The sequence below is a fragment of the Serinus canaria genome, chromosome 1A (assembly GCF_022539315.1).
Source record: "Serinus canaria isolate serCan28SL12 chromosome 1A, serCan2020, whole genome shotgun sequence".
Taxonomy (NCBI): domain Eukaryota; kingdom Metazoa; phylum Chordata; class Aves; order Passeriformes; family Fringillidae; genus Serinus; species Serinus canaria.
In genome coordinates this window covers 25,835,826-25,861,554 of record NC_066314.1, presented here as the reverse complement: position 1 = coordinate 25,861,554, position 25,729 = coordinate 25,835,826, and the positions used below count along the sequence as shown (strand labels likewise).

Genomic DNA, 25,729 nt, shown 5'->3' with positions numbered 1-25,729 from the left:
GCACACCTCATGGAGTTGCTCTCTTTGCAAAGCACAGCATAGCCTATTTTTTTTTGCAGTGAAATGTGTTGAGTATGCAGCAAAAACAGCATCTAAAGATATTTATTTATGTATTTATTGCTCACTGAATTTTTTATTTTGCCTTTACTGAACTCCAGGGGATTTCTTAATTTTTCTTTCATTTACCACAGTTACCAAACAACACAATTATAGGGACACTGTCAGCTGATCTGTTCCAGAAGTGTTAATTAAAGACATTTCTAACCTTGCACCTCTCCTTGAACTTTCATGCTTAATTTCCATTGTTAAAGCATTAAGCATTTACCTGCTTAAACCTCAAAATGTTCTCTTTTTTCCTACTCTAAAAGAGCTCTTCAAACAGCAGAGAAATTACTTCAGCAAAACCATAAAATTGATTGCAGAGTCATTATGTCAAATGCCTACCAAAACACAGAGAAATATAATTTTTTTCCATATGTTTTCTAATATCATCGTGGATGTTACATTGGTACTACAACAACAAGAAAGGCAGTTCCAGGGAGCACTGAAATTTCCATCTGGCAGTGGTCCTTCTGGTGTGTATTATTTTTTAAGATGCTTTCCTAGCATCTACCAGCTGCCTTCAGGAAAATTTATATGCTATTTTAGTTTGTTTCATTTCTCTTCCCTGCTAATGTGCCTTTGTTATTGCTGTATGGAGTTCATTAACTGTGCCAGGAGATGGCAGCAATGGAAACAGCTTAGTACCCTCCATTCAGAAATGATCTCTCGTGCTGAGCAACAACAACAACAACATGATTATCAACCAATGTTTAAGAATTGTTTTGAAAAACCAAGCAAAGCAGTCTTCACAGTTGTAGACACCAAAAGATATGAAACAAAAAAAAAAAGAGCTATGAAAAGTGGAAGGAACTATGAGATCCCTTCCCAGGATCTGAGGGTCATTTTTTCATCACCTAAGTTCCAAAGGCCACAGAAAGACGTCAATAGATAAAACTGTTGGAAGGCATGACTTTCCCAGGCTACCATGACCAAAAAGGTCTGAATCAGCTTTAATTCACCTGATCTTCATGGCATGGAAGAGAAAGCATTTGAGTCTAGAGCAGAGGAGGGCTGGGGAGCATCTGCAAAAATATCATAAAGGTCAGAGATGGCGTTTGGAGCTGCTGGACTTTGCCCCGTGTCTCTGGTTTGGTGAGAAGAGGCACAGGGAGCAAGCTGCTTATTTAACTGTTTTTATAAAACAGGTGAAGGGACATGCAGAGCCAGACAGAATCTCTACTTAGGAGAAATGAGTGTTTACACAGGCAAATTACCATACATATTTCCCACAGGACACAAGCATTATTAGACCTCTTACAAACTTTGTCAGCAATCACTGAGGAAAAAATAATCTTATTTACCCTTCTAAATACAGACCAGTCTTCAGGGTAATACAGCTGCTAAATTTACTGGCATGGATGGCTGTGTTACAGCCAGGATTTATCATGCATGCTAAATGCAAAACTGTCTCAGCCTCAGCTACAAGCTTTTGTTCCAAGCATATTATTTATTTATTGCCCAAAATTAAGAACATATGGGGAAAATGAGCTTCCCCACCAGGGGGTATTGTTTGTGTGCCACTGAGCAGAAGGAGTAGTGGAGCTGGGGACTGTGGCAAAGTCCCTGTTCTGCCCTGGTCCATGCCTTTCAGCACAGTTAGGACAAGTGTGGGCACATGTCCCCACAAGGGGTTAGGAGGCAAAGGTTGCTCTCCTGAGAAAAAAATTGGAGTGGTGAGAAAACACACAGCTCCTTGTCATGCTTCCTTTCAAATTTGGGGCTGTAAGTCGTCTTGCTGCCTCCGTGAATGAACAGGAACTCCCATCCTGAACAAACATGTGCTTTCATCATCAATGTATCCTCACAGAAAAGTCTGTAACACTTCAAGCTTTGGCTAATTGCTTGTTTTAATGTGACAGATAAAACAACAAATCATGTTTATGGAAATCAATCTGTCCTGCATCGCACTCTTTCCATTAGTGAGAAATTAGTTGTGACTACTGGAAACAAATTATATTCTAAGGTTTTATGGGGCTTGCTTGAGTTAAAAACTGACAATATTGCCAGGAGGAATACATGGTTTTTGAAACTACAAGCCACTTCAATCATGGTAGAGACTTCCAAGCAATTTTGCCTTCTGTAAATTAAAGATCCACAACCCTCAGGGTGAAGGGAGCTTTATTGCAAGAAAATCTCACTTATACTGCTCAGAGATGTCCCCTGTGCAAGCCAGGTCAGTGTTTATTCTGATGTAAAGCAAAACTGTCTAAAAGAAATGCAGATCAAAAGAAGCCTCCTTTAGTTATATAAAAACCTGTAATTATGAGGTTAGTTGATTTTCAGAACAAAAGATCACAACCTCTGGGTTTTTTCATAGTTGAATATACTTTGTGACTAAGAGCACACAAGGAACGTGGACTTTTGCACGTCTAATTGCTCTTGTGGTTAATTTGTATGAGAAGCACCCTTTCTTAAACACCTCAATTGCAATTATGTCCTATTACTACCTGTGTTAAAAATTTTACTACAAGCTACAGTGAGTATTCATCGTACGTGGGTCTATAATACTGTGTTTCTCTTCCTTATTTCTAGCCCCTCAATTGCACCAAAAGGCAACCTGATTTATATTTCCAGCATGTTATCCTGCTGGTCTTAGGTGCTTTTAAATAAAAAATGGAGGGGAAGGTACTTGTAGCATTACTGGTATGTTGTTGATCTCTAGAGTATGCCTCATTCCTCTAGCCCTAATTATATTACATATAAATAGACTAGAAAAATTTAAAGATATTTTAATTATTCTAGGTAGAATTAGAGATAGGAAAATTCTGTGATACAGGAAGAGAAAAACAGTGCCTAACTGCCCTCTGAGCAGTTTTTCTCAATGCCGACCAAAAAGGCCTGGAGAGGTGTGGTATCACAGAGAAGCATGGAGCTCCTGGACAGCAGCATCCATGAAGGGCCTGCTCTGGCCTTTCTGCTCCATCAGTTTTGTCCTGCAGGAGGAGGAAAGAACCTTGGAGGCTTGTGAGCTCCACCCCTCTCCCTGCTTCAGTGTGGGTGCTGGCTGCCTTTAATAGCAGCAACACAGAGCATTTCTGTGAGCCTTCTTTAAAAATGAGATGCCCTCTGAAACACCTGTATTTAGAAGCGGATTTAATATACAGGCTGGAATAGTGATTGGCTCTCACCACCATCTCACCAGGTAAAAGGGAGCTTCCTCTAAATTCAGTGGTGAAATCTAACAACCACAAAAAAAAAACCAAAAAAAAACAACTACCACCAACCAAAAAAAAAAAAAAAAAAAACCCACAAGAAAAACCCAACAAAAATACAAAAATGACACAAATAGAAAACAACGTGATAGAATGACCTTGTCCTGCCTTGTCACTTGATCAATTTTCATAACCACAGCAGTAATATCTTACACAAGACAGTACTGCATTGTACTGTATTCTATCTTGCAATATCTTATCTTATCCATTATAGCCTTGTTCATACTGTTTTCGGTCCTGACCCCATTGTCTCTGTCCTAGAAATAGCAGGGAGACTAGTGGAGTGGAGCTGCTAGATGTAAGGACACCCCTTACCAGGCCTGCTCCTGGCCCCACCACACAGGCAGGCTGCTGTCCCAGCCTGGCCTTAGGCTGTCCCCATCCCCACGGAGGGGCCCGATGGCTGGGAGTAAGGCTGCCAAAAAGACAGTCAAGATCTGAACAGGGCTTTAGTGCTGATCATCTGGAGATGAGGATTTGGGTTTTAATGACATTACTGGCAGGTGTGGTGAGGTGTTGGCATCAGTCTGACTGGTTTAGGGTGCTGACCTCAAGGCAGAGGAATGCTGCTGGCGCTACACGCTGTGATTACCACCTCAACCAGGCAGCTCATGAGGCACTCATCTCTGGATATTTCCACTGTGTCTCTGCTACACTATTCATGACACTCTCAGCATGGGGCATTTTGAACCCCCTCAGGGATGGGGGTGCAATCCCTCCATGCTGCTGCCTGCAGGGACAGCCATCAGAGGTGATGGGGTGGAGGCCGCAGGGGAATCTCTGAGTCTGCAGGCACATTGTCTGTTTGAGAGATGCTGCATCCATGTTCCTTTGAGCGTGATGAGGGTCCAGCAGGCACTATGTTCAGTGGTTTTCTCTCTCATATGAGGAAGCAAGCTGCTGGAGGCAAAAGATCTCACCCATGTGGAGTACACATGTGCAAATACTCAATATGAAACTGATTGAAACTGATGCAGGGACACATTTTTTCTTTTTTTTAAACAGTTTCCTCTTTCCGTCTTACAGTTCTTTTGCTGTGAATAATCAGGAAGACAGCATGTTTTTTACCCACAGACCTCAAATGAAATTTGGTATTTCTGACAGCAAACATGCATGTATTTTCCAAAAGTTTCTCTTGGGGATGGATATTTACACAACACTTCTCATGATAAAATTTCGCTTTTCTTAAGCAACCTAAAAAAATGCTCACATGCTATAGAAAAACCTTGAAAGAATGGGGACATCAGGTGCCCTAAGAGTTTGTTCTTCTGTGTCCTCAGGTCTGAAACATGCTTCAGAGTAGATGAGATCTGTGTGGCAGATAGGCACATCAGTGCAGTGGGTGTGCTGAGTACAGACCTAGAGCAAGGTGACAAAGCTGGGACACGTGGCATAGGCAACTGACGTGGCAAAAGCATTGCGGCCTGTCACGTGTCACTGAGCAGCTGGTTGTGAAAGACACTGTTTAAACAAACTGTTGTGTACATTTCCATGTCAGTACCTGTCTGTCCAGATTCTTAATTTTAAAATGAAGCTCTGAAGCATATTTGAATGAGTCATTATTTTTGGCCAGCATTGACAGTAACTGGAAAAGTTAAACATTCTTGCACTGTACATCCTCTGCACTCCATAGATTGCACAGTAATTTTTTATATGGGTTGCATCCTATTTCTGTTCTGCCCACACCTCTTCTCTATTTGCATCTGAGAGCATTATTTTTTTTTTTTTTGGTTGGAAAAAGCTCTCCAACTCTTGCTGGATACATACTTTCCTCCCCTTGGTGCAAAAGCTCTTCTGTATAGTTTCTCCTTGAGCAAATGGTGACTACTTAGCATTGGCAATTTGGTTCTTTTCATTTTACACATCACTGCTTGAAATGGCAACGCAGCTTTTGAGTCCCCACCTTTGGGAGGTGAAGCCAGGGCCCACACAAACCCTTCAGAGCCATGTCTGCTTATTCATGTTTGCCCGTAATAGGGTCACTGTACAACTTGGCATTCAATCATTTACAGAGTATTGAAAGAATACTACAGATATCCTTGGGCAGGAATCAAGTCAACCAGAAAGCAGTAGCTGTAGCCTCCAGTGAGCACATCCTGCACTTCCAACAGCAGTTGGAATAGCCCACCTCTAAGAAAATAAATTGATTAAATACTTGAGAATATCACAATCTTCTCAGTTCAAGTTCCAAGTGTTCAAATAAGTCGGTGAAAGAGAAGAGGAGCAGCTTGAAAGACAGGAGACTCGTGGAGGAAATTCTGAGGGAAGAGGATACAAGGGACACTGAATCAGCCAAGAAGGAAAAGTGTACCCAGATGTAGATGGGATACAAGGCCTGGAGTGAGGGAGAGCTTGAAGACAGTGATTAGGGAGATGAGAAGAGAGTCACACAGTCATCCTGTGAGGAAGAGAAAGGCAGGAATACAGAAGTATCTAGGATGTGCCAGGATTTTGATCTTGAGATAACCATAAGGCACAAAGCCTGGTACTTCCATGCTTTGACTTTGGTAGAACAAAAGCCATGTAGCTACCATCTCTTTTGATACCACAGAAAAAGGCCAGCTCTCCCTTCCTTGGAAATGAGCCCTGCCAATTCTTTCCCTGTCTTGCTTAATCAGCTCTCTGTAAGTCAGCAGCTGAAACAATATTTTCCCTCCAACAATGAACCACTCTTCATATTTTCAATTTTTAGTGCAAAGAGAGGCATGAAGTCTCCATATCATTCAGAGTGTGGAACATGAGCTTCAGCAGGTCCCTGCAGCTTCAGTGTGACTTGCAGTGAGAAATCACCTTTCATATAAGCAGCAATTAAATAATAATCTTTCAAACAAGCAGCAGTTGCCAGCGATGGAATGGAAAAAGAACTGCAATTACACAGTAGATGGTAGCAGCCTTATTGTTACATTTCCCTCCATTTCAAGAACAGAAATATGATTAAGAAACAACACCTTTCAATACTCATTATTATTTGGACAGCCTGGCAAACGTATAAGCAACAAGTGAGTGACTATGCAACACAAAAATGTGGACTTCTGACAGGAATTTCTTGCTCTTCAGAGGAAGCAGCCTAATGCAGCCACTAATTACCAGGACACCAGAAACAAGGGGTTGCTAATGGAACTTAAAATTGCCATGTAAATTGGAAGGTGGTACCTTTGTAAAGGAGGTTTTAAATACTGCCTAGGAAGAATTGACTATGAAGTCCAGGTTGACAGAAATAAAGAATTAATAACCCATGGTGAAAGATCAAGGATTTCAGGATTTTAAAGCATTTCAGGTGTCAGCTAGGGTGATAATGAACTCTACATCACAGGGAGGGAGGAAAGAAAAAGGAATACAAATTTCAGGCCTGTTTAAAATAAACATAATGGCAGACTTTTTCAGACAGGGTACTTCCAATTGATGGAGAGATGGGAAAGCTATTAATGAGACTTAGGAGAATTCATTTGGAATACTGGTCATCTTTGTTCAAGAAAGAAGAATTGCCATGGGAACCAGTGCACAGAAAGACTTCAAGACCAGTCAGGACACAACAAAAAACAGCACTGAAGCCCAGATTCATGCTGCCCAACTTCAGGCACTTCACAAAAGACACATAAAATATGAGCACAGTCACCAGGGTCTCCTGTAGTCAACAGAAAGAGATGGACACCTCCAGTCATTCAGCCTACCTAAGTTCTGACTTGGCTTCTAAATTAGATGATTTATTTAAATACTCTAACTACAAAGGAAGCATATTGCTCCAGGGAATGTGCATAGCACCCTGAAAAACAGACGGTCAGAAAGAAACCAGCTGCTCACAGAAGTGTAAAGATCACAGAAGAGGTCAAGGTGAGGTTTAGCAGTAAGACAAACTGATACATGCTAGGCACAAATAAATTTTTCTGATAAATAGAAGGCTGATCTTTGGAAACAGCTTTCCATATGTGTGTGTGGGGGGGGATAAGATACCTGCCTAGAATTAAAATGCAGCTAAATGTTAATTTAAGAGGTTTTATGATGGACATACTTGAAAGAGCAAACATTTGGACTGGCAGATACAAAAAGTTCCTGTCTCATCTGTTTTGCTATGCTGTTTTATTTGGATTTTTTGTTACTGAATACAAATAGGACTAATCATTTATGCTGGCATAAAAGGGACTTCTTATAACGTTACATGTGTTTTGAAAAGCAATTATTGGAAAGTGTTGCTGCCTTGTCTTTCTCCATCTGCATCAAGGGGAAGGACAGAAAAATCTGTTTCCTGGGACCAGAATTGCTCAAGACCAAAACAAAAAACAACTACAGCTGAGCAACTGATCTACACTCAGCAAACTGAGAAAAATGCTTGCTGCCCAAGGCAAGGGTGGCCAGCTCTCCGAAGTGATGGGCAAATGCATGGCAAGATGCTGTTTGGAAGGTACAGAAATGCTATCAGCATGCGCCCAGTTGTCACTTGTACAATGTGCAGTAGGGTGTACAACTGATGGCAAGTTAGGCAAGTTAGTGTCTTTCCAGTTTATGGCTGTTGCAGCAATGGAAACTCACTGTCCATGGACCAGCTCCACGTACAAGCCTGAAGTGCTTGACCCATGCAGTTAGAAGTGCCCCAGCAAGTACAAACACAGAGTATCGATCACAGCTGTGCATTGCCAGAAGGGTGGGAGAGCACAGCCAAGGGCCTGGCAAACAGAGAGAAGAGGACATGGGAATGTAAGCATAGAAGGATTTTGGCAGGAGCATTGATAGAAATAAGACTGGGGCATTGTCTCCTGTTATTTAATCCTTCCTGATTTTCAATGGAATGACCCTCTCTGCACATCGACAAAAAACAATGTGGCAGAAACAGGGAAATATCAGATTCTCCTACACTGTTATTGGCTAACCAGTTGGGTCAACAGCATTCTAATGCAATAGCAATATGTGCTAAAAGAAACAAGATCTGTACTCCTGATTATTGTGTTGCATGCTGCAGAATGGCTGTGTCACAGTCCCCTAATTCTATGCCTGGTATATTAACCCGGTATATTAAATAATTTGGGAGGATGAAAGTAATTTTGAAATTTATGTTTAAAACTGAGGCTGTTTCTAAAATTACATATATATTTCATTTCAGAATAGCAGAAGGTAGCTGGTTTTCCTGGGTAATTCTTAACATAAACTTAGTGGTTGATATTAGGAAACAAAATTTTGCAAAAGACAGAGAACTAAGTGAAGCAAGACACAAACTGACAACACACAAAGCCCTAAGACTCATGAAATACATGATCTTACAACAGCTTTACAATAGCAATTACATTCATTATTCAAAGTCATTTGTTTGCTACAGCTTGCCCCACAAGAAAAAATAAGCTAGAGACAAACATAGTCATGTACATTTTTTGTTGAAAAGAATGCAGTAATACTTATTCCAACAAAATCTTACTAGCTATTGCAAAATATTTGCGAGGACTTTACATTTGTCAGAGTCTAATCTTTCTTTTTCCATGGGGTCACAGCTGCTCTGTAATGCTGTTACTGTTAAGGATAATGTTTGTGGTCAGTTGCTATTGGCAGTGACAGTCAAAGTTCGGGTAACCAAATTTAGACATGAAATTAATAATGGCATATGTACCAGAGAGCCTAAGTATCCATTGTTTCTTTATGACTTACCAGGGAAAATTCTTACTGAGGTCCAAGAAAACTTGGCATGAATAAATCATATATATGGAGGGAAGAATCTGCCTCAGAAAACAGAGGTAAGTATCAGTATAACCTAGATAAAAAGAGACAAAACATCAGGATTATGAAGGCAGCTGAAAACCCCTGCCAGGAAAGAAAGGGTAGTGTGCCACTGAGGATGTGCTCAGCTGTATAAATACCCAGTGTTTCAGAAAGTCTATACATACTCTATTGCAGAAATTGTTAAATTAAAAAAGATTGTAAATTTGAGTGCAATTAATGCCTATAGCACCATACATACAGTATGAACAATACTAAGGATGTAGACAGGATTTATGTGTGACCACTAAGCACTTACCTGATTTACAGAGTCATGCCTCTGTTTCAGCAGGCAGACTCTGTAAATCCATCTGCTCACCATAAATAACTGAACTTCATTCCTGACTGCTTTCTTTTCCCTTCAAAATGTCTTCTGTGTGTCCATACACACAGGGCTGCTAAAATCGGGGAAAAAAGTAAGAGCTGGTTTTGTGCCACCTTACTATCACAGCATATGTTGCAGCTGAGACGGGCACAATACACAAGAGTATCACCATACAATTTCAGAAGGCTTTAAGCATCAGCCCATACAGAGTAACACCACATCAGAAGGCTTCAAGTGAATACCCTTCTTGTTCTTTAGCCCAACCTTTTATACCCCTCATGTTGATGCATTGCGCCTGTGTGCCCTCTGTTCCCTTTGGTGGCTGGTCAGTGTCCCTGGGCACTCCATGGCTCATGGCTGTCAATGCTGCTCACCTGCTTCTCACAGCTGTACCCACTGGGGATGAGGCTGGGCCACAGCCCCACTCCCCGTTACCACAAACTGTATACCTAAACCTTACAGCTTTGGACTTCAGCCACCTACAGACGTCATGAGCTTCCCTCAGTGTCTGAAGTTAATCCATCAGCTAAGACCAAAACTCCCACGGGAACTAATAATAGTAACTCTAGTAGTGAGCTTGGCACCACATTTATTTTATTCTGGACTTGGGGTTCTTGGATGTGCTTGGACCACAACTGGTCAGGCTTGCAAAATATAAGCAAGAGGACAAGAGGTAAGTAATGTAAATCTGAAAGGACCTCCAACACATATGGTGTGTATTTTTTGCTAGTGTCATACTGTCATACTCCTGAAATATTATATCAGGAACTGCTTAGCCCTCCAAAACGTGATCCAGCATTCAAAGGGAAAAAGGCTGCACTCTTGGCTACTGCTGCCCACTAAAAATTCTTGTCACTTGCAATCCCTGTCTCAGAAATAAGAGGAGTTCTGCGAGAACTGATCAGATACATCCTGCATGTACACCTGGAAGTACAGGCATTCATCTGAGCACCTTCCCAGTGAAGACCTAACATGAGCTTTCCCTTCTAAGTCTTACTTTCTCCTGAGACACAAGACTGGGTGCCCTACCCATGCAGAGGAAGTGAATGAGTTCCTTCTGCCTGCAGAATCAAGTCAACCCCGAGCAATCGTTCCACAGTAGCAACTGTAGCCAGAATTGAGGGGGCTGTGGCTGTAATTTATCATACGCAATTTATTTTCAGCAGTGTGACTACATGTCAGCGCTGACAGCATTTGTAGCATTAAGTGTTCCAGAGAGAGGAGCATGGGACTGCTTGGAGGCACACATTCTGAAGGCCTGACAATCCTTGTAGTTCACTAAAAACACAGGCATTTTGCAATATTGTTCAGGGAATGCCTTAGCATGGCTCATTCTTCAGGTTTGGATGAGCTTGGGATCCTCTTCTGAGTTCAAAGACAGTCATGTCTTAAGGCCCAGCAGAAAGGAAAAAGAAAATCCAAAGAATTCTGTATGCCAAGAAAACAGGAATATCGTGTCAAAAGAGGAGGAAAACACACCCATATAAATCAAGGATCCATATGAATCCCTCAATTCTGAATTCTTTACAACATTTAATAGTGTACAGAGAGTATGTCTGGCCATGCCTCCAGCTGGTCATAAATTATGATGGTTTACATTTCTTTAAAATAAACTCTGGCACACAAATATTAAGCCACATAAACGGAGTCAGTCACATATGTATGTCCCTCAGCTGGGGTGAAGTTCTTAATTAGACCTTTTCTCGGGGGCTTAGTTAGCATTAAGCTGCCTATGCTCAAAGGCAGCTCTGTCGTGGTGCAGCTGAGTGACCTTGGATTACAGTGCTGTGTGAAAAAGAGCTATAAGAATTCAGGGCCATCTACTTTGCTCAAGAGCTGTGCCTACACTGAAGCACTCTCCCTCAGTCCTCGCCTCAGCTATGTTACAGGTATGACTGTGCCTGGCCTCACACACTGATCCAGACCCTGTCCCTGATCTTGCATCCCTCCCATCACTGTGGGCTTGTCTAATGATGACCAGATTGGTGGCTGGTTGGTCCTGGTTATTGTCATTGAACCTGTTTCTGACCCTGACTCACTGGCTTGGCTTTTCTGGCTTGACCTCAGATCTCCTTGTCACTGTGTTCACTGGGATGGTTACTGGTGATCTGTACTCTTGGCTGAACTTCTAGCCACCACCAGAATTGCTTTGCTATTCTTGCTTTGGTTCTTGCTAGTAAAGCCACTGTCATGCATGCCTTACTGTCACCCTCCACTCCCAGCTTGCCTTGCTACTCCATAAAACACTTTTCTCCAAAGGATGTCACCTCACACCTACCACTGGTGTCATTGGTGCCACTGCGACTGTGACACTCCTGACAAGTACAAGCCAGACAACAGGAAAATGGATTGCAGACACCATGTGACTCTCCTTTTAGCCAAAGATTTTTGTTAGAAAACTGTCTTGAGCCAGCCTACTGGTGCCATGAATTCCTGCCAATAGGATAAATCAGGAGAGTGGGCAAGAAGTCAGCAATCAAGACAAAGAGTCTGCTCTGTCACAGAGAGACAGCAAAACTAAGCAGTGATACACAACTCCTCTTATGTGACCTCACATAACTTGGTCAAATAATCAGAGAATCTCAGTAACCTGAAGAAATCATATTTCAAAAGCCCAAGCAAAATGCAAAGTGGTCACAAACCCAAAGTAGTCACAAGTTCTTTGTCACCTTTTGTAATTTATTCTAGTTGTCTAAATCTGGCAACAGTACTTCATATGTTAGCTGTTGATTCTCCCACCTCATCTGCAGCATTCTCTCTCTCTCTCTCTCTCCAAGGCACTAGCTCCACTTCTCCTGGTGGGACCATCTTCAAGTATGCAAGGGCTACAACACTTAACTCTTCCATCTCCACCGTGAGGTAGCACTGGTGTTGCACCTGAGCTGCCACACAGACATGCACAGTTCGGCACATTATTCAGATTGTCACACCTGCAAGGATTTCAGCATTAAACTAAAATCTTGCTGCCAGCCTCAGACAGCAGTTGCAAGATAGGGCTATAAGCTGGAAGGCAGCAACTTCAATTCTGTTGTGGCCAGTCAGCCTGCACCCCAAAATCAATCTGCATATTACAGGGTGAACGTGGAGGAAATTGTCAGGACACAGCTGCTCTCACTTGAGTGGTGTTGGCATCTCACAGCTCAAGTACCCCCACCATACAAGTTTGCTTGGCTCCTATTGGGTGTTGTAGTGTGCCCAGTGCTGCTCCCTTATTCTAGTAATGTCTTGTGTACCCAAGAGCAATTTTTGCCTTCTGCATTTAATTGCTACTCCTTTGCCAGCTTACTGGAAGGCTGTCCTTTGCTCTAACATTTCATCCCGAGGGAGAAAAACTGGTGCCCTTGAGACATGAATGTGTTGTCCTGTATCAACGCAGTACATACTGGCGTCTGTCTCTTCTCTGCTCTTCTTAAACAGGATGCTAAAAGATCTGACTTAAGCCTTTCCAGGGATTTGAACCTCCCATGCCCATTGCTCATCAGGAGTCCCACACTGACAGCAATGGAAAACATTGGGCTCATGTACAGCCAGCTACCATTTACGAGAAATAGACACTTCCAGCATTTCCCAACCCAGCGTGCACAAATGGCTCACAAGCTCCTTTGTTTTTCATGTAGCATATATAGACAATTGTTATGGAAGTTTGCCTTTCTGGAAGTCAGTGTAAATACATTTTGTACACAACAGAATTCAAACAGTGTAATCACAATTGTGTCTTATGTAACCTTCGGCAAGTTCTGCAAAACTGCCTTCCCTTCCACAAACACTGTGGTTCTGATACGGCCTATCAGTGAACACTTGCAAACATTCAGAGCTCAGAAACATAAACCAATCTCTGTTTGGGGGACAGAAATGCTATTGTATTTCTATTAATTAATTTATTTAGTTGTTTATTTGATATTTAGCAGAGAACATAAAACCATTAATTTTGGATTAAAAAACAGAAAATACAAGTCTCTACATTGGAAGATATAGTTGACAAAACTCTTCTGCATTGGAAGAAAATCTGCTATGAAGGAATAAGGCACCTATCCTGCTTATCTGTTTTTAAATGAGAAAGCACACTGCTGTTCTGGGCTCCTCAGTACAAGAAAGACAAGGAGCTACTGGAGAGGGTCCAGCACAGGCCCACATAGATCATCCGGGATCTGGAGCACCACTTTTATGAGGAGGGACTGCAGCAGCTGCGCCTGTTTAGTCCACAGACCACTGCGAGAGGATCACATTAATGCATGGCAGTATCTCAAAGGTGGGTGCCAAGACGATGGTGCCAGACTCTTTCCAGAGGTGCCCAGTGACAGGATGACGAGCAGTGGCCATACACCCAAAAGAAGTTCCCCTTCAAGGCGAGGAAGAACTTTACAGTGGCAGAGCACTGGCACAGGCTGCCCAGGGAGATGGTGGATTCTCCCTTCTGGGGACATTCAAACCACACCTGGACACGTTCTTGTGCCACCTGTTTCAGGCGACCCTGCCTTGGCAGGGGGTTGCACTGGAGGATCACCAGAGGTCCCTTCCAAACCAAACCGCTGTTTGATTCTGTGAACCCTTCCGGCATTCCCCGCCTACACGGTGAGCAGTGCCGGCGACGGCCCCGCACACCCACAGAGCTGCACACGGCCCAGCCGAGCTCGCCCTTCCCACAGGCAGCCGCGCACATGGCGGGGGCCGGAAGCCGAGCCCAGCCGGCACGCAGGGAGCACCGAGGGAGCCGCCGGGTACTGCCGGGCACCCTTTGTCCCCCGCCCCGCGCGACCTCAGACGCCCAAGCACCGCCCCTGGCCCGCGGCTCCCGGCGTGCACCGCGGCGCAACGCGCGAGGCGTCGCTGACGTCCCAACCCCGCCACTGGGCAGCGGCGCTCGCGCGTCACGAGCTCGCGCCGCTGAGTCAGCGGCCCACCGTCGTAACGCCCGGCCATTGGCTGCGGCGGCGCGGGGCCCCGCCCCCGCAGCCCGGTGGGGCTATAAAAGTGGCTTCGGCGCCCCCTCCGCGCCTTTAGCCCCGGGTGTCTGAGAGGAGAAAGATGCATCGACTCCGCTCACGGGCCTCCACGGGGATTTCTGCCTTTGCCGCCGGTTCGCCCTCCGCCTGCTCTCGCCAATCACCCCCGCTGCCCCGGCTCGAGAAGTCAACCTCGCAGAGGCGTTGGAGTAAAAAGCGCTCCTGCTCTTCTATCGGCTGATTGTCGCTGATTCCCGGGCGGGGGGGAGCAGGGAGACCGAGACCCGGAGAGGGGCCGCGGGAGCCGAGCCGAGCGCCGCTGCGACCATGCCCAAGCCTAAGAAGCGGGGGAGCAACCACCAGCGCGGAGCCGGTGAGTGCGGCCGGGCCGGCGGGTAGGGGCTTGGGGTCTAGACGGCGTTTTCCGTGACCGCGGGAACAGGCCCGCGCTGCCCGGCGGTGCCCCGCCTCCCCGCGGGCGGTGGGTTAGCGGCCGGACGGGTGAGCGCGGCCGCGGGGCTCTCGCTGGCCGGGCCGGGGCCGGGCGGGTGACAGGAGCCGTCCCTGAAACCGCCACCTCACGCCGCTGCGCGCATGCGCCGGGGAGCCGGGGCCGGCGGGCGCGGCCGCGCTGGCGCCGCCGGCAGCGCCCCGGGGCAGCGGCAGCTCGGGCGGCACGGCCGCGGGTCCGCCCGCTGCACCACCGGCAGCTGCTGCGGCTGTGTGTCACCATGTCGTGCCCCGGAAGGCTGCTGTGTCTTTAAAGAAAAAAATCCTTTTCCTTATCCTAAAATGGGATGTTATAAAATATCCAAATGCGGAATGTGCGTGTCTGAGGTGCGGATGCTTGGGACGGAACAGAGGTTTTGTGGGGTGGTGCGAAATTGCACTTCAAGCTAGCATAGCTGTGTGAAGCATTTGTTTTTAATACCCAGTTTTCAGGAAGTGAGCAATTTATAGGGTGTTTCTGTAACTCCTCTTAATTTAGGTTGTGAAGGGCTTGCTGTCGTTCTTGCCACTTCTGTTGAATCCCTGTTTGATAGCAGCAAGAAGGTCGCCATGTGAGAGCTACGAGCCTCCAAGTTTGTTCACTCATGCATTGGCTAGTGGGGTTTTTTTGGGTTATTGTTAATGATACAAGTGGATTCAGCTAAAAGTAGCAAAACTTCCGGAGTGTGAGTGACTTAATTGGAAAGCATTTGGACACCGATCCAACTGAAAGTTGATTCTGCCTAGATAAGAATAGTTTTTTGGGGTCTTGGTAGTCGGGGAGTCTGCTTGAACCTGGTAAGCCCTGTGTGCAACCTTCTAAATAATATAGAAAAAAATAGCTGAAAGAACAGAATTCAGAGTTCTGTAAATGATGTTTTGGGAACTGTTGGAGAAGAAAAATATATGAAAAGGGAGGTGAACATCAGTAAAAATACTACATTTTGTTAAAAAGTCTGAAAGCTGCTGCACTAAGACCCAGTTTGTCCTGAGAGGGGAAAATTTCTATCCCCTGTTAAAGCATTTGATGTTCCGGCTTGTACTTGTAATTCAGTAGTAAAAGAATTGGACATAGCTGATCCTGCACATACTATACCTAATCCCATGTAGCCTGCACTGAACTGGGTAATGTATGTTTGCCCAAAGGTTTGACTTACACTGTCTTGAAGTTCCTCAAAATTAAAAAATAAGGAGTGTATGGCAATTTTTTAGATACCTTATGCTAACAGTTAAATTAACACAGACCTATTTTTAAAGCATAGTCACAGAAAACTGCATTAACATGAAGTTGTAGAAAGATCCTAAATTTACAGTCGGAATTCATCCAATTTCTAGAGTAGGAATTGGACCAGTACTAGGTGGGCCTTTCCTCACTGCTCACAAATGATCTTCCAGAACAGAGCCAACAAAGTCTTCATAGTAGGTGGGAATAAAGGAACCAGCAGAGGATGGAAATGTTCTCTCTGTGTTTGGGATAGGGAAAGCAAATCTGCTCTGGGTGGGTTCAGTTCTACTTTTGGTGCTCAGATCTTCCTTTTCTGTATGAGAAATGACCAAGCTGTTGTATTCATCTTTGCTTAAGGTGGTCAGCCCAGAAACGTGCAGCCTTTTAGTGATGAAGATGCTTCAATTGAAACCATGAGCCACTGCAGTGGTTTCAGTGATCCTGCTAGCTTCACTGAGGATGGTAAATTCTGTTATTTATATTTATTCATCTTTTGAAAACATAAAGCCTGAGCTGATTTACTAGTTTTTAGTAGACTGTAAGTAGCAATAATGAAATAATGACATTATATTAAGACTGCGATGGCTAATCCAGTGTCTGGTTTTTTTGTTTGGTTTATATAGATAAATACTCCAGGTTTTTTGAGCCTTGTGAAACTATCAGGCTCTATTCTACTAGAATAGAATATAGATACAGACACTCTAAGATACAGAGTGCTGCTATAGAGAAAATAAGAATTTTAAGGTGAATTGTAAGACATGGATTTACATAACAGGTAGTTGAAGCAGTCAGAACTGCAGTATAGTTTAAGATGGGGAGAGTCACATTTGCCTGTTTTGAGCTAGGTTTGTGCTTTGTCCCCTTCACCATCTTTGCAACCTAGACTACTCTAAAGTCATTTTGTTGAGAGGAGGGTACCTGAAGGCCTGAAACGGGGATAAGCAGGGAGTCATTGTTAGATATATGCTGTTCGTAACTGAACTCCTGTTGCAGAGGTGTCTGAATTGATGCTGTGTCCTGCTTTGACTCACTGCATCAGCTGTGAGCGCCTCTACATCTACTCCAGGGGTAGATGTAGTGGACTGGATGAAAATGTGTTGATAGGATTGGCTGATGGTCATCAGATGGGGAAAATTTATGTAAGATCTGATTTGCTCCCGCATTCATTCTTGGCATGTGTAAGAAGCAGATCGAGAAACAGCACAAATGTATCAAAAGGCCACTTTTTATGAAGGTATTTTGGGGCACAGTCTGATGTAGTAGGTTTAACACCATTATGCTGCTGTCGTACTGAACAATTCTGTAGCTGTTTTCTGTAGTAAGCTGCTTCCTTATTAGTGTTAAAAGCATTGTGTTGGAACTACTGTGTCTGCTAATGAAATGTGTATCAGTAGGACTAAATTATTTCTTCTGGATTAGGGCCTGAAGTTGATGAAGAAGCCACTCAAGAAGACTTAGAATACAAGTTGAAGGGGTTTATTGATCTTACATTGGACAAGAGGTATAGTCTGCTTTGAAGAAACACATTCATACATTGTTTTCTTGCTTGATTTAATAAGGAAAATATCAAATATTTTTCTATGCTTACTGAGATTTTTACTCTTGGGAGGACTTCTGGATCTAAAAACTATTTCCCTCTACTGATTTTTTAGGATGAGTTAGACTTTCTTTTTCTAATATATTGAAGTAGAATAACTTTCTTTCTGGCCAGCAATACTGCTGTGAACTTTATCCCCAAATAAAATTTTGCTGTCCTTAACTAAGGAGGCACCTCAGAGCATTTCATTTCTTCATAGTACTTCTGTGGATTACTCTTACTACTGGGTGTAGGCAAATATAAATCGCCATAAAGCAAGGGTGGAGGTTCAGCTGGGATGTGCTGATTTCAGGAGGTCTTCTTTTTCTCTTCTAACAGTGCAAAGACAAGACAAGCAGCCCTTGAAAGCCTGAAAAGTGCATTTTCTTCTAAAATACTATATGAGTTTATCATGGAAAGAAGAATGACCCTAACTGATAGTATTGAGCGCTGCATAAAGAAAGGTAATTAACATCCATGCTATTAGAAAGCAATAATCCCTATGAAGTAGCACATTGTTTAAAAGAAATTAGGATTGTGAATGTTTTCTAGTACTTTACAGAGTGGTTAATAATTTAGGTAACATTACTTTCTAAATGCAGGTGTCACATTTTAACTGTCCTAGAAAATTAACTGAAATTATCTTCTATCTCTTGGTTTCTGAATTTCCACTTACGTGCTTTCAGACTGTTATCTTTAAAAGATTAAAGAAGGAAGAAAGCAAGGCAGAAGGTGGTTGCTCATCACTGTGTTAATTAATCCCTAGGTAAGAGTGATGAACAGTGTGCAGCTGCTGGACTGGCTTGTCTTCTGTGTGTGCAGATGGGGTCAGGAATTGAAAGCGAGGAGATTTTTAAGACCCTTGGTCCAGTTCTGAAGAAGATTGTCTGTGATGGAACAGCCAGTATCCAAGCCAGACAGGCTGTAAGTATGAAATGTTTATTTGCCAGGCAGGGACAGAGGGCTGCTTCTGATCAGCTCACTGTTGTGTAATTCAGGACTAAAGGTTACCACGCTAGTGTGTACTCATAATGTTGACATATGCCCTCAATGATGCATAGCAGTTTTCACTGGCTTGAAAGTTCCACCTGGAAGTTGAACATGATTCACTTCTTCAGCTGTTACATGTACTGCTTTGTCAAGTGTCTGAACTCACTGTATTGCAGCTTCCTTACTTCTGGGGACTGATGTTGGGGTCCTAGAAAATACTTTCCCACTTTCCTACTGAGGGATATGTCCTTCCTGTATTAATTTTATTTTATTATTGGAATTTAATTTTATTCTTAAACACCACAAGAATGTTGCTTAAGCATTTACATTTATTTATGGTAAAATCACATATAGCACATCTGGAAACTACATAAACAATACAGCCATTCCACCAAAGGTATTTTTAAGTTACTTTTGCCCACTCATCTCGTCTATACATCGAATGCTCGAAATAGTGAAGGAAGATTGCCCAAAACGCTTGCCGAAAGTTTTACTTTTGCTTAAACTTCAGAGATTTAGCTAATGTTTTCCAGCTTTCCTTTATCAGTATGTGGCAGGCTACTCCTAGTCAACCTATGGCATAACAGATACTGTCAGCTGCAAAAAGGAAATAGTATTAGTACAACAGCAGTTATTTCTACAAACAGACAAAAGCTATTAAAGTTTGTCCTGTTCTAATGTAGTTTTGAGTCCTGTGTCGTTGGTGCAAACATCACTTTCAAATGTTTTTCTTTACTCTTCATAAGAGAAATTGGACTAGTATATGGGGCATTGGAAACAGACCTGCAGGAGAAGTTTGAGTATTCCAGGAAGGGCTTTTTAGGGCAGCATTTTTATGCTATTTAATTGAAATAGTGGTCACAAGGAGAAAATATTTCCCACAGCTGTGAATAAATACATGTAATTATCAGCATAATTTCTGCTTGTAAATCCTTGTGAGATTTAAAATCATTGGGTGAAAAGAATGCCATGTAGAGCTTTCTCAAGGGCTTTGTAAGCTATTTAAAAATAATAATACTTGGAAAGGGAAGGCTTGTGAGTAGCAAATGCTGTAAAATCATCCTGCGAGTAGATGGGAATTGGGAGCTAAGTATTACAAAGAAGGTGAATTAAGGACTGGGGACTTCTAGACTCTTAGGGTTTTTATCTCAAGTTTCTGTTGCTCCAGATGTTAAATTTCAAAGGTCCCAAGTTTGAAACTGTAACATTGTCAAATACTGACACTTTTTTTTTTTTTTTTGTGTCCAGTGTGCAACCTGCTTAGGGATTTGCTGTTTCATTGTGACCGATGATATTACGGTGAGGATGAATGATAACTTTCAAATGTAATAAACTGGCAAGATGAAAATGTGTGACTCCTAAACCACTTCCATGGTATTTTTCCCTGGTACAGGAACTGTACTCTACTATGGAATGCCTGGAAAACATCTTCATGAAGGCCTATCAGCGGGATAGAGACACTAATGGTGTATCGAGTACCCATAATACTGTGCTTCACGTCAGTGCTCTCTTAGCATGGACATTGTTGTTGACCATTTGTCCAATGAATGAAGTGAAGAAGAAAATTGAAATGTGAGTATCTTTCTTGGAAAGCAGAGTTTGTAATGGCTGTTTATATGCTATGAAACAGTGTCAGTAAAATTTAGATCTTAATGGAATATTACTTACTCCTTAGGCACTTGAATAAACTTCCAAGCCTGCTGTCTTGTGATGATCTCAACATGAGAATAGCTGCTGGAGAAACGCTAGCGCTTCTGTTTGAACTGGCACGTGAAACAGATGCTGTAAGTAGATGTCAGCAGCTAAGCCTTCTTTCATCAGGACAATGATGAGACAAATTACTTAACCTGTGTTTCACACCACCCTGGATCTCAACAATTTTATGCAAATAATTCCATGGTTTATGTTCCTTCTAGTGAGTCTGCCCCAGTCTAAGTGGGTATAGCAATAATTCACAGCTATAATTTTTTACACTTAATTTCTATATTGCAAAACAGGACCAATATAACAAAATGCATCAAATGCTAATTAATAGCAACTAGGAATAAGGAATGTATGATTTAAATCTAAATCCAACACCTCCTTTTAAAATAGAATAAAAAAAGATACCTATAGAGAGATTCCAGAATGAAACAGTATTGTTTACTGTAGTGGGATCACTCATCAGATGCTTATGCAGACAAGTTTGAGTAATTCACAGCCTGCACAATTCTGCTGTTGCAGCCAAAAATCTATCAGGTAGAACACATGTTGACTTTAAGTATTGTTTTTTTCAGTATTTGTGCTTAGTTAACTTGAGAAGAGTAACTCCTGTTGCATGAAGGTTTCACAGCATTTGACTATTTTAGTCAGTTAAGAACTAGGCAGTCATTTTAAGGGGGAGATTTTTAAGGAATTGGCACAAATTTCACACAGATATCAGTAATACTTCATTTGGTGAGATTTCTTGGAGTTTGCTTTTGAATTCAATTAGGTGCAAACTGTTCAATATTACCTTGTCCACAGGTAAAGTTGCATTTACATTCTTCAGTATGCCTTATTAATTTTCAGACTTTTTTCTTGACAGCACTGAAGGAAACAGCCTCCCTCTGCTTACGCATGGCACAGTTTGGGAGAGTTGCCCGAAGGGCTCCCCACTCAAGGCTGCTGCGCTTTGCCAGAATGCTGCCTAAAGTGAAAGGATAACTCCATTTAAGTCAGGAATCATGACACACTAGCACAGCATAATCTGAAATAATGATGAGGCTTCTATATAAGTGCAAGCAGTGTGGATTTGAGTTTCTTGGCTATGAAAGTCAACTTTGAAAGGAAAAAAGTAAATGGAAACCACAACTTGATCCTTTATTTGGTCAAGCTGACTGCAAGTAATTAAAATCTTAAAATATGAAATGAGACTATTCGCTACAATCTCTGCTGTTGCATTGAGGAAATGCCCCTTTAATCATTACAGATGATTCTCATTGAATCCTTAACAATTAGTGCAGATTAAAAATATTTGATTTATTTGCCTTCGACCTGATCCTTTCAGAAAGCTTGCAGTAAGCTCAGTCTAGTCAGTTGATATGACAAAACATTGAGATTTAAAAAAACCCTACAACCTACAAAGACTTGTTTGTACGTAAGTTTGCATGCATTCTTCCTAGCCATGGTGAACTAGTGCCAAATTAGGTGCAGCGGAAAAAATATTTATATATATGTAAAGCACATATTTATTAATAAAGTGAATAACATAAAGCTGTTTATTATAGTTTACTTAAAGTGTTTTGTTAAGTATTAAAAAAAAAGTTTCCTCATTTCCCATTCCATAAAAGACTTATTTATAGCTAAATTTTCCATACTGTCAGCCCAGTGATGTCTCACAGTTTGCATCCAGCAGCAGGAATTTTGTGATAACATAAAGTGCCCTCAGCTTGTTGGCAGTAGTTCAGCAGGTTTGTTAAGTAGTTTGAGTCCCTTGGAATTACTGAGTGGAACATATTGGCAGGTGTATATGCGCACTGATGGAGCTGTATGGCTGACCAAACAGACTTTATTAGTGCCCTTCCTGTTAAACTGGGTGCTGTGACTTTGTTCTTGCTGATTTCCATGCTGCAGATGGATCTGCAGAAGTGCTCTCTGTCTTTTTAAATAAAGTAAGAGGTTGTAGAGATCTATCTGCCCAAAATTTAAAGAGACCCATTTTCTTATTTGCGGGGAAAAAGGTAAAGGCCATAAAATAAACCATAATCTAAAAAATCCTAAATTTTTTTTTTCTGGTAACCTAGGATTTCTTTTATGAAGATATGGACCTTCTAACAGAGAAACTAAGAGCTCTGGCTACTGATGGAAACAAGCACCGGGCCAAAGTGGATAAAAGAAAGCAGCGATCTGTCTTCAGAGATGTTCTGCGGGCTGTTGAGGTGATTCTTTTGTCTTAGTTACAATCTAGACCTTCAAAACATATAGTGTACAATTGAGAAAACAGTTTTATTATTAAACAGAATTACTGTTTCAATGAAAGAAACAAGAAAAAGCTGATTTAAGTGAGATTTCATAGATCGCATATGTGGAATAGAACTGCTTTTTTTAGGAATGTTGAAAAAACACTGGGAATAGTTAAATATTGTGGAAGCTAAGGAGAAGGCTTGGCATAATTTGAAGTCACCTCTGGGATTCTGTCTGTAGAAGGATTTGAGTCACCTATTAGCTAGCACTTGTTACATTCCATTGTCCCAAATACCTCTAAGGTAGAGTCTAAATGAGGTTTATAGTCTGACTTAAAGGTGGCTTCTGCACTTGGAACTGGTTTTCCTGGAGATAAGTCCAATTCTTAAAGTAGTTTTCAAGATGAAAGTTGAGCATTTGTTTTTTAAAAGGCTTTGTAGTCATGAGTATCAGCTTCAAGTTCTACATGGGATCTGACTGTAGGTGTGCATCTGCATTATGAACAAATACAATCTTTAGCATATGCACACTATGTTATTTGGAAGGTTTTGATGTACGAAATTCATCAGTCAAAATAAAGTTCACTGAGATGTATAAAATTCTTAGTACAAAAGACTGTTTAATTTAAAATTCTAGATGTTGTTTCCTTTGATTTTTGCGTAGGAGCGCGACTTCCCTACAGAGATGGTGAAGTTTGGACCTGAGCGCATGTATATTGACTGCTGGGTTAAAAAACAAACTTATGAGACGTTCAAGGAGATTCTGGGCTCAGGGATGCAATACCATTTGCAGGTGAGCTGCTCTTTGACAGTTGCTCAGACTGTTCCTGTGTGTCTGGCTTCTTTGATGGAATTCAGTCTGGATTACAAAATCCTGACTAGAACTTAGTGATGTGATGAGCCTTGCATTTGAGGTGTTAAAGACAGCAGTTAAAAAATTAATTACAGTGAGCTACAGCTCTCTGGGTAAGCTGCTGCTGAGTTGTAGCCTGGGTGTGCTAGTGTAGTAATTGATTTCTCCAAGAAATAAGAAATTTAGGTTGAATATGTTTTTAGATTCAGGATATTCCCGGAATCCTTATGCTCTCTTTCAGCAGAGTGGTGTAGTTTTCTGCTGTAAAGCTGTATGCCTCCTCCCTTCCTGTTCAAGCCTGTAAAAGAAAGGGAAAGTTTTAGTCAAAAATAATGAACACAGCTTGCAGCCCAATGGAGACAGCGTTCCAGAAGAGATGGCAGAAATCTTTATCTCTGTTCTGGGAACTGCTTATTTACTAGCCTTCTGTTTACATATGTAACAAAAGCAGGAGCTGTAGTTTAGGAATATATGCTCCCAAATTGCTGTGATAACCATGAGTTTAAAATCATCAGTCCTGTGTTAATTGAATTAGTGTGACTGAGGAAGCTCAGGCATGTAGCAGGTTTTTCAGTTTTTTCAAGTACTACTTTCACAGATACTTTAAAACTGGTGTGTTGTCAAACCATACAGGTCTGTTCAGCTGCCTGATTTTATGTAGAACAGAACAGTGTCTCATTTGCTGGGACAAAAATATCAAAGGAGGCATGAGGAGCTGTCTGTCTTCTCAAGGTGGCTGTTTCACTTTTAGCCTTATTTTGGTTGAAGGAGGAAGTGTTCTTGACTTAATTGCAAAAGATAGCAGCAATTTGCCACAAATCTTAGTATTTCTTACTGGAATATGTGATATTTTACAGCAGTCAACTTTAGAAACTTGATAATTAGAGGGGAAACTAATCATTTGGTGTGTTTCTTGTTTAGTCAAATGACTTTCTTCGGAATGTGTTTGAGCTTGGTCCACCAGTAATGCTGGATGCTGCAACTCTTAAAACAATGAAGATATCTCGTTTTGAAAGGGTAGGTTATTGCACCAAAATGAATTTTCTTTACTTCCTACTCTAATTATTCCTGCACTTCAGAAGCTGTCATTGTTAGACTGTAGTTCTAAGAGTGCCTCATATTGTCCTGAATGAAACCCAACCTTACTTGTATGCATCCATGAACTCTTAAATTTTCCACTGGGCATGTGTCTGCTTCTGTGTTTTTTCCAAGGGGTCTGAAGGTTGATGTGATTGCTGATGCGTGGAGCCTGAATCTAGTACCCATGTGAAACTTGGTCTTAGAGATACATGTTTTTTGGGGAGGGACCTACAGGAAAAATACATCTGTCTCTCTCTCTATATATATACATATGCACACACACAGATTAGCCTTTCGTGCAAAGATAGCATACTATAAACTTCAGATGGCTTACGAGATTACTTCAAAGATTAATAAAAGGTTATTTACATTTGTTTTGTTACTTGAAAAATCTCTGAAGGGCATAAGCCTTATGACAATATGTAATTCTTTTTTCTTTTTTTGTTTTGTAGCACTTATACAACTCTGCAGCATTCAAGGCTCGGACAAAGGCTAGAAGTAAATGTCGTGATAAAAGAGCAGATGTGGGGGAATTTTTTTAGATTCCCTTTTCAATGGGGTTCAATTTTCATAATTCAAATAAATTTGTAACATTTAAATGAATTTTTTAACTTCTGTAGTCAGTTTGCAGTTGTGCACGGGTTTGTTACATAGTCTGTAAATATAATGCATGTTGTTGCTTAGTTGGGTATACACTGTATATAGATTGTAACATTTGGTGCAGGGTTATATTATAATGCTATACATTAGACCCCCACTAGCTCCAAAGGTTTGGATTATGTTGTAACTGATACCTTAAATGGGGTGGATAACTGTAGTCAAATGCTGTGTGTCAGATTGGATTCTTTATATAAAGGTAAAGTCATGACCAAGTGTTCTGATAAGAATATGAGAAGATGACCATGTTTGTGTGAAATTATTTTAGTAACTTTTTAAAACTCTCCAGTGTTTTCTTGTCTGTAGACAGACAAGAAATCCCTATGTAAGTGTAACTTTATCCTGACAGGGACTATGAAGTTCAGTAACTTCCACTGACAGTCAAGTAGTGAATGACAAATACTTGCCTCCATGTAAAATATAAGCAAGGTTCTTGTGTTCCGAAATGGAATATTTAATTTTTGGAATAAAAATGTTTCTCACTGCCTGCTCTCTGTGTAAAAGTAATTACTCCATGAATGAAAAGCTGTAACACTGGCAAAACTTAAAGGTTGAAAGGGATGGGTTTGTTTATTGGTTCAAACACGTGCTTGGGGTATTCTCAGTGTGTTAGTA

The 25,729-nt window shown here is 41.8% G+C and overlaps 1 protein-coding gene across 1 annotated transcript; it reads left to right on the top strand.

Moving 5' to 3' along the window:
- Positions 1-14,372: 14,372 nt before the first annotated feature.
- On the top strand, positions 14,373-25,604 carry IFRD1 (interferon related developmental regulator 1). The gene is made up of 12 exons (XM_030237862.2): positions 14,373-14,694; positions 16,393-16,497; positions 17,455-17,536; positions 17,951-18,075; positions 18,378-18,535; positions 19,850-19,900; positions 19,995-20,173; positions 20,277-20,385; positions 22,366-22,500; positions 23,189-23,317; positions 24,299-24,394; positions 24,910-25,604. The coding sequence occupies exons 1-12, from the start codon at positions 14,649-14,651 to the stop codon at positions 24,997-24,999; spliced, it is 1,305 nt and encodes a 434-aa protein (XP_030093722.1). The 5' UTR covers positions 14,373-14,648; the 3' UTR covers positions 25,000-25,604.
- Positions 25,605-25,729: the final 125 nt, after the last annotated feature.

What these genes read in the sequence shown, in the direction of transcription:
- IFRD1 (XM_030237862.2), top strand. Translation starts at nt 14,649, where the DNA reads ATGCCCAAGCCTAAGAAGCGGGGGAGCAACCACCAGCGCGGAGCCG. An exon ending in GATCTTACATTGGACAAGAG is followed by an intron (nt 17,537 to 17,950) that starts GTATAGTCTGCT and finishes CTCTTCTAACAG; the next exon opens with TGCAAAGACAAGACAAGCAG. An exon ending in TGAGCGCTGCATAAAGAAAG is followed by an intron (nt 18,076 to 18,377) that starts GTAATTAACATC and finishes ATTAATCCCTAG; the next exon opens with GTAAGAGTGATGAACAGTGT.